Source organism: Sciurus vulgaris (assembly GCF_902686455.1).
Source record: "Sciurus vulgaris genome assembly, chromosome: 19".
Classification (NCBI taxonomy): Eukaryota; Metazoa; Chordata; class Mammalia; order Rodentia; family Sciuridae; genus Sciurus; species Sciurus vulgaris.
Window position 1 is genome coordinate 5,314,924 of NC_136480.1, and position 14,195 is coordinate 5,329,118.

Below are 14,195 nucleotides of genomic sequence, written 5' to 3' on the forward strand. Positions count from 1 at the left end.
CTATGTGGTGCTGAGGATCAAACCCAGGGCCCCACACGTGCCAGGCAAACGCTCCACCACTGAGCCCCAACCCCAGCCCATAAAGGTTTATGGTCTGACGGTTTGAGTAGCCTGCCCTCAAAATCTAGATTTCTGCATCTTATGTTATGTGGTCTTTAGCCCTCTATGAATAAAAATATACAAAATATTTCATATCAACTAACCTAAAAACACAGAGGTGTCACCAAACTTATTTGGTAGCTAAGAAGGCACAGCTGCTATTTCTGTATTTGGGGAAGGCAGAAAGAATTAAGAGAAAAAGAAACATAAAACCCAATTAAAAAGATGTTCACTGTATCATGACTCATAGTATCCATAAACATTTTTCAAAATCTGAGTATCCAATCATAGGAGAATCATTAAGTAAATTCAGTCACACAAAGAAATATTATTTGGTCATCTATTAAGATAAAAAAAATGACATGAAATGACATAATATTAAGCATTCAAAGTTGTTTTTACAGTATGCTTTCTCGTATGTGTGAAAAAAGAACAGACTAGAAGGAAATGGTCCATTATTTAGTGGTAGTTTCTGAATGACAGAAATATAAATGAGGTTTTCTTTTTTTTTCCTTTATTCTTTGCTGTGATTATTTGGTTGGTTGGTTAGTTAGTTTTTTGGTCCCCACACATCAGGAGGCTATTTTTCATCACTTTCCATGCTCAAGAGCTGTCTGCCAGGCATGGCAGTGCACACCTGTAATCCCAGCAGCTCAGGAGGCTAAGGCAGGAGGATCATGAGTTCGAAGCCAGCCTCAGCAACTCAGCAAGGCCCTAAGCAACTCAGCAACACCCTATTATTTTTTTATATAATCAAAATAAAAACTGCCAACACTTACTGAAAAAAAATCTGTCTGTAAATAAAATATAAAAAGGGCCAGGGATGTGGCTCAGTGGCTGAGCACCCTTGGGTCAATCCTGGGTACAAAAACCTGCCTAACCAGCCTCCGTGAGCTCAGTGCTGTTCTTTCAGTAGTACAGAAATCACCACGGTCGTTTGCCTGGTCAACTGCTGAGATTTGCTACGAACACCCTGAGTCTAATGCAGGAAAAGGAAGCATCTGCCGTGGAGGGTTCAAAGAAAATTCATGTTGAAGAGAGATTTACAAAATTTTTTTTAAAAAAAGAACTCTGTGCATAAACCTCCTAGCTTACGAATCACAGCTCATATACACGCTCAGAACAGAATTCAAACTCCTCGGCTTGATTTCCAAGCTGAGGACGCTGTCACTTCTCCCACCTCGATATGCCCCACTCGCCCCTTCAATGCTGTGTCTAGCCAACTGGCCAGGCGCCCTCCCTCCTCGATTATCAGCTTACCCTTCCTTCCACCTAGAACACTCTCCCCAGTGGCTCATAATCAGGTTCAGTAATTGGCTCAAAACGTCACCTCCTCAGAAGCCTTCCCTGACCACGGATTCTGATGTAGCTGCCTCCTACACACACACGTGTGCGCATACACACACACACACACACACACCCAGGACAGGTTATTAACGTAATGACTTGCCTCGATTTCGTCATAGCTCCACCACCATGTGAACTGGAGAATGGGTGATTCCAATCTTGTTCCTGTCCACCTCACCCTCCCCACATTTTCAGCACCATAACAACACAGATTTTGTCTGCCTTGTTCACTGCTATAATCCCAGCACGGAAAACAGGGTCTGCAGGTAGTAGGTGCTCAATAAAGAGTTGTCAGAGGAATGAATGAGTTAGATCAATAAAGGCATCAAAATAGAGCACTATGAAGGAAGCACAGGGGGCTTCAGAGCGACAAGAAAGCAATGTGGAAGACCACCTTGTTCCTAACTGTCCAAAGCAACTGAGCATCACCTGCATCTGCGTGCACAGAAGCGCCAAAAAACTTTGGTATCTCAGCAGAACATATTTCAATTTTAATTGTGCACACTGAAGAAGAAAAACAAGTAAATCAAAAATACGTAACAGCTCAAGCAGAAGGTCACCAGATTTCTCTGAAACATCTTCCTGAAATAACGAATATTTCTGAAGTCAAAAAGATATATAAAGGGCTACAATTGTAGATCAGTGGTAGAGTGCTTGCCTAGCATGTGTGAGGCACTGAGTTCAATTCTCAGCACCACACAGGAATAAATAAAACAAAGATCTTTCAACAACTAATAAAAATATTTTTTAAAAAAAGATTATTATAAGGTGTCTTCACAGGGAGAAAAGATTGGGACATTATTGGATGGTATCATTAGTAAAATGTCAACAAAAGAAGTTTTAAAAATGTTAGAAATATTAATAGAATTTTTTTAATTATTTGTAAGTTACTTTTTTTTTTTTTTTTTTTTTTGGTGGTGCTGGGGATTGAACCCAGGGTCTTGTGCATACAAGGCGAGCACTCTCCAAACTGAGCTATATCCCCAGCCCAACAGAAGTTTTCAACTCTAAAGAAAGCATTGATTTTTTTTTTTCTTTCCTGACTATAAAATTACTACATGTTCATTATAGAAAAAACTTTTTTTTTTTTTAATGAGACTGGAGATTGAACCCAGGGCCTTGTGCAAGCTAGGCAAGTCTTCACCACTAAGCTATACTTCCAACCCTATTTTTAAAAAAAATTAAATCACAGAATGAGATTTTAAAAAATCTACACTGGTATAGTGTTAGAAATGACACTGAACAGCCCCCAAATTTTTGTCACCTGCATCTAAACCACGACTACAAAGTCTGTGCTCCACAACCCAACCACAACCCTGCAGGTTGCCTTGGAAACATACTGCTAAGCCTCTGGGTGTCACGGTTTATGAGTTAAACTGGAGTGCATCCCTCCCAGCCTTCGCCTAGATGCTGAGCTAGTCCAACTGATACCCCACGTGGGAACAGACCAAAGGCTACCTCGCTGAGCTCACAGGCACCCTGCAGGGGAGTTTTGTTTCACAAAGGAGGTCCCCAAGGGCTAAATCATTTGTCCCCAATAACTCCCCCAAGTGCACACAACTACTAAGCGCTGGACCTACCCAACACTGGTGCCCAGGTGAAGTACTGAGCTGGGAGAAACGCTACACAGGTGGGAAGCATTTTCATCAGATTAAAACTTCAACTTTCTGAACTGCTACATGCCCAGCACACAGTCTGAGGGCAACACCCACTCTCTTTCACGGCCCCTGGCTGAAAGAGAAACCAGCCTGAGAGGGGCACACCAGACAACTCCAACCCTTCACAGAGTATCTCCCAGTCTAGGGTCAAACTTGATTACTCCTTTGGAAGTGAAAAAGGCTTGCACCTTCTCTCATGATATTTAAGATGCTATTCCTTGAATATTTTATAGGCATGTTATGTCAACAGTATTCTAAGTTCCTCCAAGACATCTCTATCTTCTGTGTCACCCAGATGATGTACAGCATATGCCAGATACTTAAAAAAAAAAGTTACCTGCATGAATATTTGCATGAACAATATGAAACCCGTATTATTAAATATGGAGTAAATCACCTCCTAAGTTTAGGACTTCCTACCATTTGATTAACCTAATGGACTGCCAACATTCTAACAGTTGATGAATTCGGAATGTGTTCAGAATTACATAATCTCATTTCACAGAAGCAGGAAAGCGTTACTTAGTCTAATCTTCTACCCAGTTATTCCAGAAGGTTCAGACCCTGTCTATGACACACATTTTGCACAGATTTATAGAATTTATTGAGTATATGTTGGGGGGGCTGCTGGGGAGAACATTAGGATGGGGGGTGTAGGGGGAGGCACGCTTTCATGAACCTTAACTTCTAGATAGGTAATCAAAAATTAACAAGATCATGACAGACTGAGGAGGAGGGTGGGAGAGCAACCAACTGGGGTGCGATGGTAGAAAGCGCCCCGGAAAGATCACCTTTGGTGGGACGCTCATGGGGGGTCTGAGACCTGAAAGACCAAGAGTTTCAGCAAGAGCCCCGGGAGAATATTCTAGGCAAAAGGAACATCAACAGCAAAGGTTTCAAACATCAAAGGGCAAATACCTTGGCATATGTGGGCAACAGAACGAGCGCCAACGAGGAGGATACCTGGCAAGGGAGAGTGGTAGGAGACAAGGGGGAACGGCATCCAGATCAGGTAGGGGCACGCAGGCCTCATCAGGGAGGTGGAGACCAGGGTTGGGCGGCAGCGAGCCTCACTTCTCTTGTTAACGTCTTTGGGGCGGCCAGGTGGGGCACCCCGGTGCCGAGGGATGAGGGGAGGCCAGAAAAGAGGCGGCCGCACTCACTCGGCGGGACAGCGGCGCGGGGTCGCGGACACGGAAATGAGGGGCGCGGGTGGAGGGAGCTCCCCGGCGGCGCGGAGGCGGCGGGAGGGCGCCGTAACAAGGGGGTGAAGGGCTCGTTTATTCAGATGGGAAAAAAACGAAGAGCACATGTTTGAACAGGAAAAACCGAGAGCTGCGCTTTGCCCGCGAGTCAGGGGCCCGTCCGGCCGGCAGGCGGGGCCGTGGGGTCGGATCGCACTCGGGAGGTCCGGTCGGGGCCGCGATCCCGGGAGTCCGCACCAACCACCGCACTGCGCTCCACGCCCTGGCCCGCCTGTCCCCGTCCGGCCTCAGCAAATGCCCGGAGGCTCGACCTCATCCTCTGGGTCACGGGACCCGGGCGGGGGCTTCGCGGGGGCGCCCGGGGCCGGCATGTGGCCGGGGACCCGGGCAGCGGCACCAGGGCCCGCCCGGCTTAGTCACGCAACTGCGTCTCCCGAGCGCAGGACGGGCTCGGCGGCTTCCGCCCCGCACCTCCGCCGCCCGCGCCCGCGCTTCCTCCGCCCTCCGGCCGCATCTCCCTGCTGGGCCCGGCTCCGCCTCGCTCTCACCCGCCTCCTCCTCACGCGGGGCCGCGGTCTTGCCCTTGGCACTCCGGCCGCGCGGTTCGCGTCCCCGCGGCTCCCCTCTCGCCCTGCGCTTGCGAGCCATGCTGCCCGGGCAAAACTCCCTTCGCGCGTGACGCAGTGGCGCTCCAAAAACAGCCGAGCGCGGAGCCCGCCCGCCCCCGGGCGGGGCGACGCCAGGCCGCACCCCATCGTCGCGGGCCAAGCTCCCCCTCAGAAGGAAGCTCCGCCCCAGCTCCAAACGGCCAATACAAACTCTCGGAGGCTGGACGGGACGAAACATAATCATCACTACTTCCGGCGCATTGCGTCATCGCGCTTCCGGTTCTCCTGACCCGCAGACGCTCGCGTCTTCTCGCGAGAGGCGGAAAGGGCGCAGGGTTTGAAACATGGCGGACGACGTGGACCAGGTAAGTGATTTCTAAGGACCTGACTCCAAAACGACTTCCCCACTTCCAGCCCCGGCCCTGCTCGGCCTCGCGTGTCAGGGCTGCCTTCTCCAAGCTCGCGGGAAAGTGGCCTGCCGTGCTTCCTCTTTCGGGGTCACCACTGCCTAATCTGTTCCTTCAGGTATCGCGCCCCTTCCTGATTGTGCCGCAGACCCCCGACAAGCCCGCCCCACAGGTTACTCGTCACGCTGGCCACCTCCTCCCTCTCCACCCGTCAGTAGAGCGGGAACGGTCGTCCCTGCCTGGCTGAGGGAACCGTCGGGATGCCGACGGGAAGCGTGACCACAAAGGCAGGCGTCACTGCCAGTACCGAGCGCGGGAACCCCGCACGCCCTCGGCGTGGACGGAGGGCTCGACCCTGCTCTCGGCGCCGGGTACCCTTCCAGGGACCTGCGTGATCCCCTTCCCCACCTGGGGCTTGTGTCCTGGAGGAGGGCAGGTAAAAGCAGAGAAGAACTGTGACGTGGTGTGGAGACAAGAAACGCCTACCGAAGAGCGGATGGTCGGACGGGCTTTCCACCTACTTGCTCGGGTGTCCCTGTGCATCAGGCCACCCCTGCTTCAGCTGTCCACCGAGTTCGCAGCCTCATGAAACAGGATTTCCTGGCCATCTTGGCACCTTTTCTTTGGAGCATGTGTTGCATGTTAAATGTGAGCGTCTTCGTTTAGTGTGTATCCCCCATCACTAGAGCGCAAGCCCGTAAGACGGGATCTCTTTTGATCCCTCTCCTTTCCTGAACAGTGCTGGAAGCCTCAACAGATATTGAGCGAATGAACCAAATGGTCAGGGAGGCCACTGAAAAGGCGACACTTGGAGACTCAGGGTGGACAGTGGGCATCCTAGACTGAGGTAGCAGGATTGTCATATGCATATTTTTATGGTTTCTTCATTATTTATTTATGTGCATCTCTCCACACTAGAATAAGCTCCTTCAGGGCGGGACTGGATTCTGCATCACTGTGATCCACAGCTGGTTAACTAGCCCTTAACTGTTGAACTGAGGTGGGGGGGGGGGGCACAGCAGTTGATGTCAGGATTTTTCTTCCCTCTCTCATCTAGCCTTTTGACGATGTAGTAGGGCCTGTAACCTTCAGTCACCTTTGTCCACCAGCTTCATGTACTTGCTGAGGCTGCTCTTCTAGAATACTCTTACCCTCTTAGTGGCTGCAGCCATCCCTTCCATGAGGATGACCTGAAGTCACGCGAGCCCTCACCTCTGAAACTTCGTTGAATAGTTCTTTAACAGTAATCATGGAAAAACATTTATTTTCCGTTTACCAGGTATTGGGTCATTTAGTCCTCATAAGAACCCTGAAGGAAGGTTATGGCTTCCTCATTTTTCAACTGAGGAATCTGAGAGTCGTGGTGGCAGGATTTGTAATCCAAGTTCACAAGTCTCAGATGAGAGTCAGGAGTTGGACCCAGACTGCCTGACTCCAAAGCTGGTGCTTTCAGTCAATGACTTTCTATACTGGCCACTAAGTCCATGCAACCTGCTGGCCAGTTGGCATCACAAATTCAACCTGCCCTGTGCGCACTTCATGATCTTCCCTTAAATCGTCACCTCTGCTTAGCATTCTGAGTGGAATCCACATAGACATCACATGAGTGTTTTAAATGCTATCTAAGAGAAGAATAAAGCCCCTGGATACCAGGGAAACAAGATCAGGCTCGTTTTGCGGAACGTGTGTGGCTTAACTCTCATTTATGTACCAGCTATCATACAAGAGCACCATGCTGAACCTTCATGTGTACCATTTGAGCTCACAACAGCAGTACAGGTAGACACTGTTGTTTTCCTATTTTACACATTAGAAGACTGAGGCACAGAGGGGTCAAGTCACTTGCCCACCGTGTCACAGCAGAGCACAGTGATTGAAAGGCTGTATCACCTCTCCTATCACATGACTAAGCCTGTTTTTTTTAATCAGCAACAGACTACCAATACTGTCGAGGAGCCCCTGGATCTCATCAGGCTCAGCCTGGATGAGCGCATTTACGTGAAGATGAGAAATGACCGGGAGCTTCGCGGCAGATTACACGTAAGAAACATCAGGTCACCTTGCAGTCAGGTTGCTTCCTTGCCACTCTGTCCTGCCCTCACTCCTGTCCGATGTGAGAGAGTATTTTGAAATGCAGAAGAAAAAGGGGGTAGAAAGTCGCTCCTGTTTCTATAAACCCAATTCAACTATGCTTTACTCATAAATTTAGCATTTTTTTTCTCAACAGGACTGTTTGTTATAGTTCATTCTCATCCCCCTCATTTTTCACTTTATTTGTAAATAAATTTATCCTCCATATTTACTTGAACATAGGCATATATATATATATATACTCATTCAGGCCTTTTGAGTATTTTCTGTCACACACACATTTGTGTCTATATGCATATATTTGCACCACCTCTAAAAACATGGAATCCTGCTATCCATATTTTTCAGCACCTTTTTGATTTCAGCTTTCTTGGAAACCATTGATTATGAATGCATATAAATCTCCTTTTAAAATATTTTTTTAGTTGCAGTTTTTTTTAGTTTTTTATGTGGTGCTGAGGATCCAACCCAGTGCCTCACCCATGCTAGGCAAGTGCTCTATCACTGAGCCACAACCCAGCCCCATCCTCTGTTTACATTACGGAGGACCTACTAGTCCTGTATAAATGAGGGCTAGTACCTATAATGGTGATTTTACATATATAATAGTGACATCTAGATTATCTTCTGTTTCTTGGTACTATAAATAATGCACATTTCTTTGAGCATATGTGCAATTATTCCTGTAGAATTGGCCCCTTGAAGTAATCCTACTTGTTCATAGAGTGCACTGAGATTTTCCTTCTCCTTGATGACTTGTTACTTTTCTAACCGTGCTGTTCTCATCCCTGTTGCTCTACCCTAAACTGATTAAAAAGTGCTAACATTTACTGAGCATTAACCATGCGTCAGGTATGTGATATCTCATTTAGTCACAACCCTGTGAAACCACTAACAGATACCACTAATTATGCCTGCCTTGTACTTGAGGAAGTTCAGACTCAGAAAGATGAAGGTGCTTGAGGTGACACAGCCAATAAGACAGCCAGAATATGAATCCAGGCAGTGCCACCTCAGCCCCACTCTTGAGCACTGTGACCATACCTTCCTATGGGGCTGGAAGGGAGACAGGGACCTAGGGACAGAGTAGTTTTAACCCACAGCTAGCCTGAGGGGAGAGGAACTCTGAGAAATGAAAGGTTGTCAATTTGGGGGAGAAAAATAGAGTGGAGTTTAATGACATGGGTCTGTCCCTGGAGAGACACCCCACGACAGAAACGTGACTTAGCCCTCAGGGATTCCTCAGTTCCCTGCAGTCTCGATGGCCCCTCGCTGGGGCCCCAGCTTGGTTTTCCACTCCTCCACTATATATTTTGCTCGTTCGTGTTCCCTGCCCAGCAGTTCCCCACTGGGCGTGTGACCTGTGTTCGTTTTGATGTGAGCTCAGTTAGTAGATTCTGAACAAGGGCCAGGAGCTTCACCGTTTGGCAGAAGGCGTGCACTCTGCAGGTTGCGCTGAGTGTCTCAGTGACAGTATTTACTCAGCCCACAGGTGCCGCCCACGTTCCAGGACTGGAGAGGTTGCCGTACCTACTTCACCCTTGTGTCTGTTCTGTCCCAGGACAGGAGGGTCTCCTGACAGTGTCCTGCGCCTTTAGAAAACCGAGTGCCATCATCTTAGCACTGGAAGAATCTCATTTACTATTTCTTTCTTGTCACTGTGTTACAAGCAGAATTGAAACAAGTGTCCAGACAAGTGATAAATGTGCTATTTTTCATAATCACATGATATGAGTGCTGTGGCTAAACAGAGAGGATACTTAAAAATCATTTCAAGTAATTTTTAGTAAATGCATTTTTACTAAATGCTACAAACAGTGTTGTTTTATTAGGTCGATTAAGTTGTCACTGTAGGTGATTTGTGAAGACCAGTATTCCAGCACAGCACGGTTATTTGTTACCTGCAGGTGCAAGATCATGGTACACGCGTTAAACGCATGCCGTGAGCCCTCTGGTTGTTTAACTGGATCGGTGCGTTTTTGTGACTGTGCCCTCCCACTTCAGGCTTATGATCAACACTTGAACATGATCCTGGGCGATGTGGAAGAAACCGTGACGACTATAGAAATCGATGAAGAGACTTACGAAGAGATATATAAAGTAAGGCGTCCAATTCTGTTCCTTGCCTTGAATGTGTCGCTTGTTCTCAATAAGCGAGAGCTTAATGTGTTTATGGGAAGCCTGTCATGTTTTGATACCTACTTATGGACTTGATAGAGTGTAGCAATTAAAAGCAAGTGCTTTGAGGTCAGGCATATCTGGTTTCCGCTATGGACTTGGCCACTTCCTATCTGGACTCCCTTGGGCAAGAGCAGTAACCAGGCAGGCTTCTCGCAGGAATGCTACCCTTTACCTAGCAGGACTGCCGGAGTTGTGGCCACACGGCAGGGTGCTGCCTGAGGGCTGCGTAGAGCTGGCATGCAGAATGCTGTTCCTCCCTGTCCTGTGGATTTGACCTAGCAATACCTAACACACCAGAAACTGAAAATGAGAACGTCGAAACGTGATCATTCGTTTAGAAATGGACACCTGCCACACTGTTAGCATGCGTGACAAGGTTGTGAACAGTGACTGCTTTCTAAAACAGTTTTTAGTGATGTGCGTTTGCTTTGCAATTTTGCAAATCTCTTTCAGGCCTGACTTGAGGGATGACAGATCTGCATGCCTTTTTTCCTGCATTTCACCTTCTATGATCTATGTAGTTAAGGAAGATCTGGCCACACAGACAGGCAGTTGGAACGGGAAGTGTGTGTTTTCACATATACCTGCTATTGGTGCTGTACCCAAACTCAAGGTTAACTGCAGTGTGGCATCTGAAACCATGTCCATCAGCTTTTTTATATTCTTATAGCATGAAAATGTGTTGATCTGCCTTGCACTTTAAATAAGTCTTTGGTAAGATGCAGGATTTGGTAACATTAAATATTGTCACTTATTAATTACCAGTTCAGCAAGTTATGCACATCTTCCAAAAAATGGCACATTTTGTTCGTCAATATTTTACCAATCACATTTGTTAATATCTCCTCAAAAAAAAGTCTTTAAATATTACATAGCCAGTCTCTGGCCCTGCTAGACCATCATAGTTAAAAGTAGTGGGCTTAGATTTCAGAACAGCCTGGGTTCAAGTCTTGACTCCCCCATTTAGCAATTATATAACTGAGCCAAAGTGCCTAACGTAACTGTTACCCCTGTTAGGCAGGGGTAACAGTGGTGCCTGCTTCATAGGGCTGTGGAGGATTTGTTGACGGTCACACAAAAAGCCTTCAGGTTAGTGGCGGGCGACTACTGGCTGTTCAAGCGTTTGCCTTTGTGGGTCTTCATAGTTCTGCTTATCCTAGCTTTCCTCCTCTCCAATCACTCCTGACTCTTGTCACTGTTCATTCTTTCTGTGTCTAAGTGCATCTATGTTTTTTCTACCAAAGGTATCATTTAGTAACTATTATCTTTGTGGATTTTTTTACATTTTTTCATCCGTTTTTATCACGGGTACAATTATAGTGTTCCAATTTTACAGTACACTTTCTTTTTCTTAGACTTCAGCATTTCTAAAATCTGGTTGCTTCTTATAACTGAGATGATAAGAAAAAATACTATCAGTTTAATTGGCAGCATTTTTCCTTCTTTAGTTCATCCAAAATTTACAGATTGTTTCTCAAATGTGATAAAATATGGAATCTATCGTTTCACATTCTGCTTTTCTTGTGTAACATTATTAACATAAGAATTTCACCACAGCAGCGGACTCTTGGCAAACACTCTATTGCTCTTGTTGACTTCTGCTTGTGACAGAGGTGACTCTTGGACGGTGTGCATTCTGAGGGCACCTCCCCCCTCGCTCCAGGTTTGCAGTGACAGTGGGACACCTCTGTCATTCCTACTAACCTGCTCAGCACAGCGCTGCTCCTGAAGCTGCGGGAGCTGTTGCGCACGGGTGCACACGTGTGCCTCTCTGGACGGAGTGCCAATCACCATCTGTGTCACCAGCCTCCATGAAGGTGTGCCACTGCTGCCTTCAGAGGCCGGCTGCTCCTGCTTCCAGGCGCAGCTGCAGAGTCAGCAGAGCCTGCTCCGCCAAGGAGCTGCTCCCTGGTTGTCAGGATTTACTGGGGAAAGTGTTAAAGGGCAGTCAGTGGGTGAGAGAAGATGCTTTGCTCTCTGTTCAAGATAGGGAACCAGACTGAACGGCCTCTCCGCTGGGCCCATGTGCATCTCGCTCTTTCCTCTGTTGAAATCCACATTCCTGAACAATGGGGGCCGTGGGTATTTTGTGGGGTTTTTCCCACAACGTATATGAACTCCTGGGTGATCGAGCTACTCCTGCTTTGCTAACAGGAAGGCCGAAGGCAGTCGGCCTTGCTCTGCTGTTGCTCCCCATCTAGAAGGCCTCACGTGCAGACTGCTGACTGTGGCTCAGACTCTTGGCCCCGGTCCATTTTCCCGGCCGTCCAGCACGTTGACCGTGGACCTGATGAGTGGGCTCTCCACGGGGTTGCTCTTAGGATGCTGCCCCCTCTGCTAGCAGCTCCCTCCCTTACCGGAGAGCCAGAGGCCCAGAGGCCAGGTAGCCGTGGGGGTCAGGTGTCCCCTGCACCTCCCACGTGACTTGCTCACTGGCCTCAGTGAGTTCGGTGGAAAGACAACACCCTTAATCTGTTCTTTGCCTGGGGCTGAGCTTAACCGAGCCTCTCCTAGGCCTGTTCATCAGAGCTTTACTTTCCTGTCTGTTGTTCAGCTTTTCTAACCCTGTGAATTCTGTTCCTTCTCATCTCTGCTTCAAAACCAGCCAGGTTCCTTCTGGGTGGGTCTCCTTGGCCTGCCTGCTGGATGCCTGCTGTGGCAGCAATCCCTACACGCCCTTGGCCTTTTCTACCCTCGTCCCCAGAGCCTGAAGGCATGCGAGGCCTCCAGGCTGCCTTCCAACTTTCACCTGACATTTGGCCAAGGCACGATAAAGATTCCAGACATTCTGTGTCTCCTGCCCGCCGGAGGCCTGAGCAGTAAGCTGAGGCCTTAAGGCGTCCATTGTGTACCTGTGCCCCACCATAGCTTAGCCCACCTCCCACCCTGCGACAGCCCCAAGTGGGCTTTCGCATGCAGCCTTCTTTCAGATGGTAACTCAGGGACTCGGTGCTTGGTGCGGTGCTTGGTGCTTCAGCATCGCCCAGTCCACCTAGCAGGAGGGGAACAGCCACAGACGGGCCTTGTGAGAGGGTTGCAGGTCCGTCTGGATGAGCCCTGTTCACTTCCCAGTGGCTGAAACTCCAGCACTAGGTCTGCTTGCGAGGGGGCAGGAGGAGTCTCAGTCTAGCTGTGCCCAGGAGGAGAGTGGGCGCAGGAGCTGGCACCAGCCTGCCACAAGTGGTGACACCCAAGGAAAGTGAGTAGATGGGTTCTTTGTGCTAAAAAGATGGTTGTTCTTTGCTCCAATGTTTTTACATTGTGAAGAATCCTTTTTCATTTTTCCTCAAAACAATGCTTGTATTATTCAATATTAATATTTAATGTTTTTAAATATAGCATAAATGATACATTTATGTCACTGCAATGATATTACTAAGCGTGGTTTGGTTCGGTCTGGTTTCGCTCTCTTCCAGTCAACCAAGCGGAATATTCCGATGCTCTTCGTCCGGGGAGATGGGGTCGTGCTCGTGGCCCCTCCACTGCGAGTCGGCTGAAATCAAGAATCGATCCCGCGTAGAAAATAGGAGGCTTTATTCAGCTGCCCTTTAAAATGCACCAGACCTTCAGAAGCGGAGCCTGTGCGCCTGACGCTGAGGAATGGCCGAGGATCCCCCGCCCGGAGGAGTGGGTCTGTACATAACTCACGATTCGGCCTCCAGTCCTTCCCAGACGCCCCTTCTTTCTCAAGTTAGTTTCGTCCATTGTTCTTGCAGACAAGTCGTGATGTTTTTTCTCTTTAAATTAAATGTGATGTTTGCTTTTGGGTTTCTTTTCCCACGCGGCCTCCTGTCTGGTGAGTTCTTTTAAGTGGTGTCCTGGTTCACGGCGGGCGCGTCTGCTGTGTCGAGGCCCGACCTGAGCAGCAGGAGCTGCAGCTGTCAGCGTGGCCTGCCTTCGTCTTGCCGACCGCGGCAGGACGGCGGGTACCCAGATCATACGCTTGTGGCTCTGTCAGATGCCAGTGGGGCTCCTGGGCATGTCAGTAAGTGCTGACATGCCCACAGGACAGCGTGGCATCTGCTGCCAGCACTACACTGGGGCGGACCATTTTCCACTCCTGGATCGTCAGCGACACAGTAAGGCAGAGGCTGAGAGCACGGCTAGGTTGATTTCTAGCACTTCATGCACAGAGGTTCAAGAGCGAGCGTGTGCTTGCTACGATCTCTACAACTACCCGTCAGGGCACTGACACCCGACGTGCTGCAAGACAGTGGTTCTATTCCGAAAGTCAGAAAACCGCATCTGTGGGTGACCTGTCAGGAAACGTGCGGAACGTGCGTTTGCTAGTCCATTATCACACACCCTGGTCGGGAGGCTCGGTTTCAGCCATGGCAAGAGAGGCTTTCAGTAGGTGCCTGTCAAAAAGGTTTCGTTTCCATGATTCACTGCACCTGTCCCTGCAAGTGGGTGAGAAGAGCTGAGCAGGCAGGAGACACCTCCTGCACGTCAGCACCCCTCACTCTGTCCTGCGGCCTTACTGGTCCCAGGAGGTGACCTTTCACTGTGGGAAAGTGGAACCTGCAATTCTGGGAATAGTAAGTGGCCGTTCTGGATCCGTTCTGAGCGGAACTGCATGACACTGACACACGAGTGGCC

General features: G+C 48.7%; 2 protein-coding genes across 2 annotated transcripts in view; one reads left to right on the forward strand and one right to left on the reverse strand.

Moving 5' to 3' along the window:
* Positions 1–5,051, reverse strand: part of XPC (XPC complex subunit, DNA damage recognition and repair factor) — a 28,908-nt gene extending 23,857 nt beyond the window's left edge. Inside the window, exon 1 of the mRNA XM_079122528.1 lies at positions 4,858–5,051. Within this exon, the coding sequence (XP_078978654.1) occupies positions 4,858–4,957 (100 nt within the window). The 5' untranslated portion in view covers positions 4,958–5,051. The remainder of the gene's footprint in view (positions 1–4,857) is intronic.
* A 111-nt stretch (positions 5,052–5,162) lies between these two features.
* On the forward strand, positions 5,163–13,214 carry LSM3 (LSM3 homolog, U6 small nuclear RNA and mRNA degradation associated). The gene is made up of 4 exons (XM_079122560.1): positions 5,163–5,282; positions 7,254–7,364; positions 9,420–9,515; positions 13,013–13,214. The coding sequence occupies exons 1-4, from the start codon at positions 5,262–5,264 to the stop codon at positions 13,091–13,093; spliced, it is 309 nt and encodes a 102-aa protein (XP_078978686.1). The 5' UTR covers positions 5,163–5,261; the 3' UTR covers positions 13,094–13,214.
* The last annotated feature ends 981 nt before the right edge of the window (positions 13,215–14,195 follow it).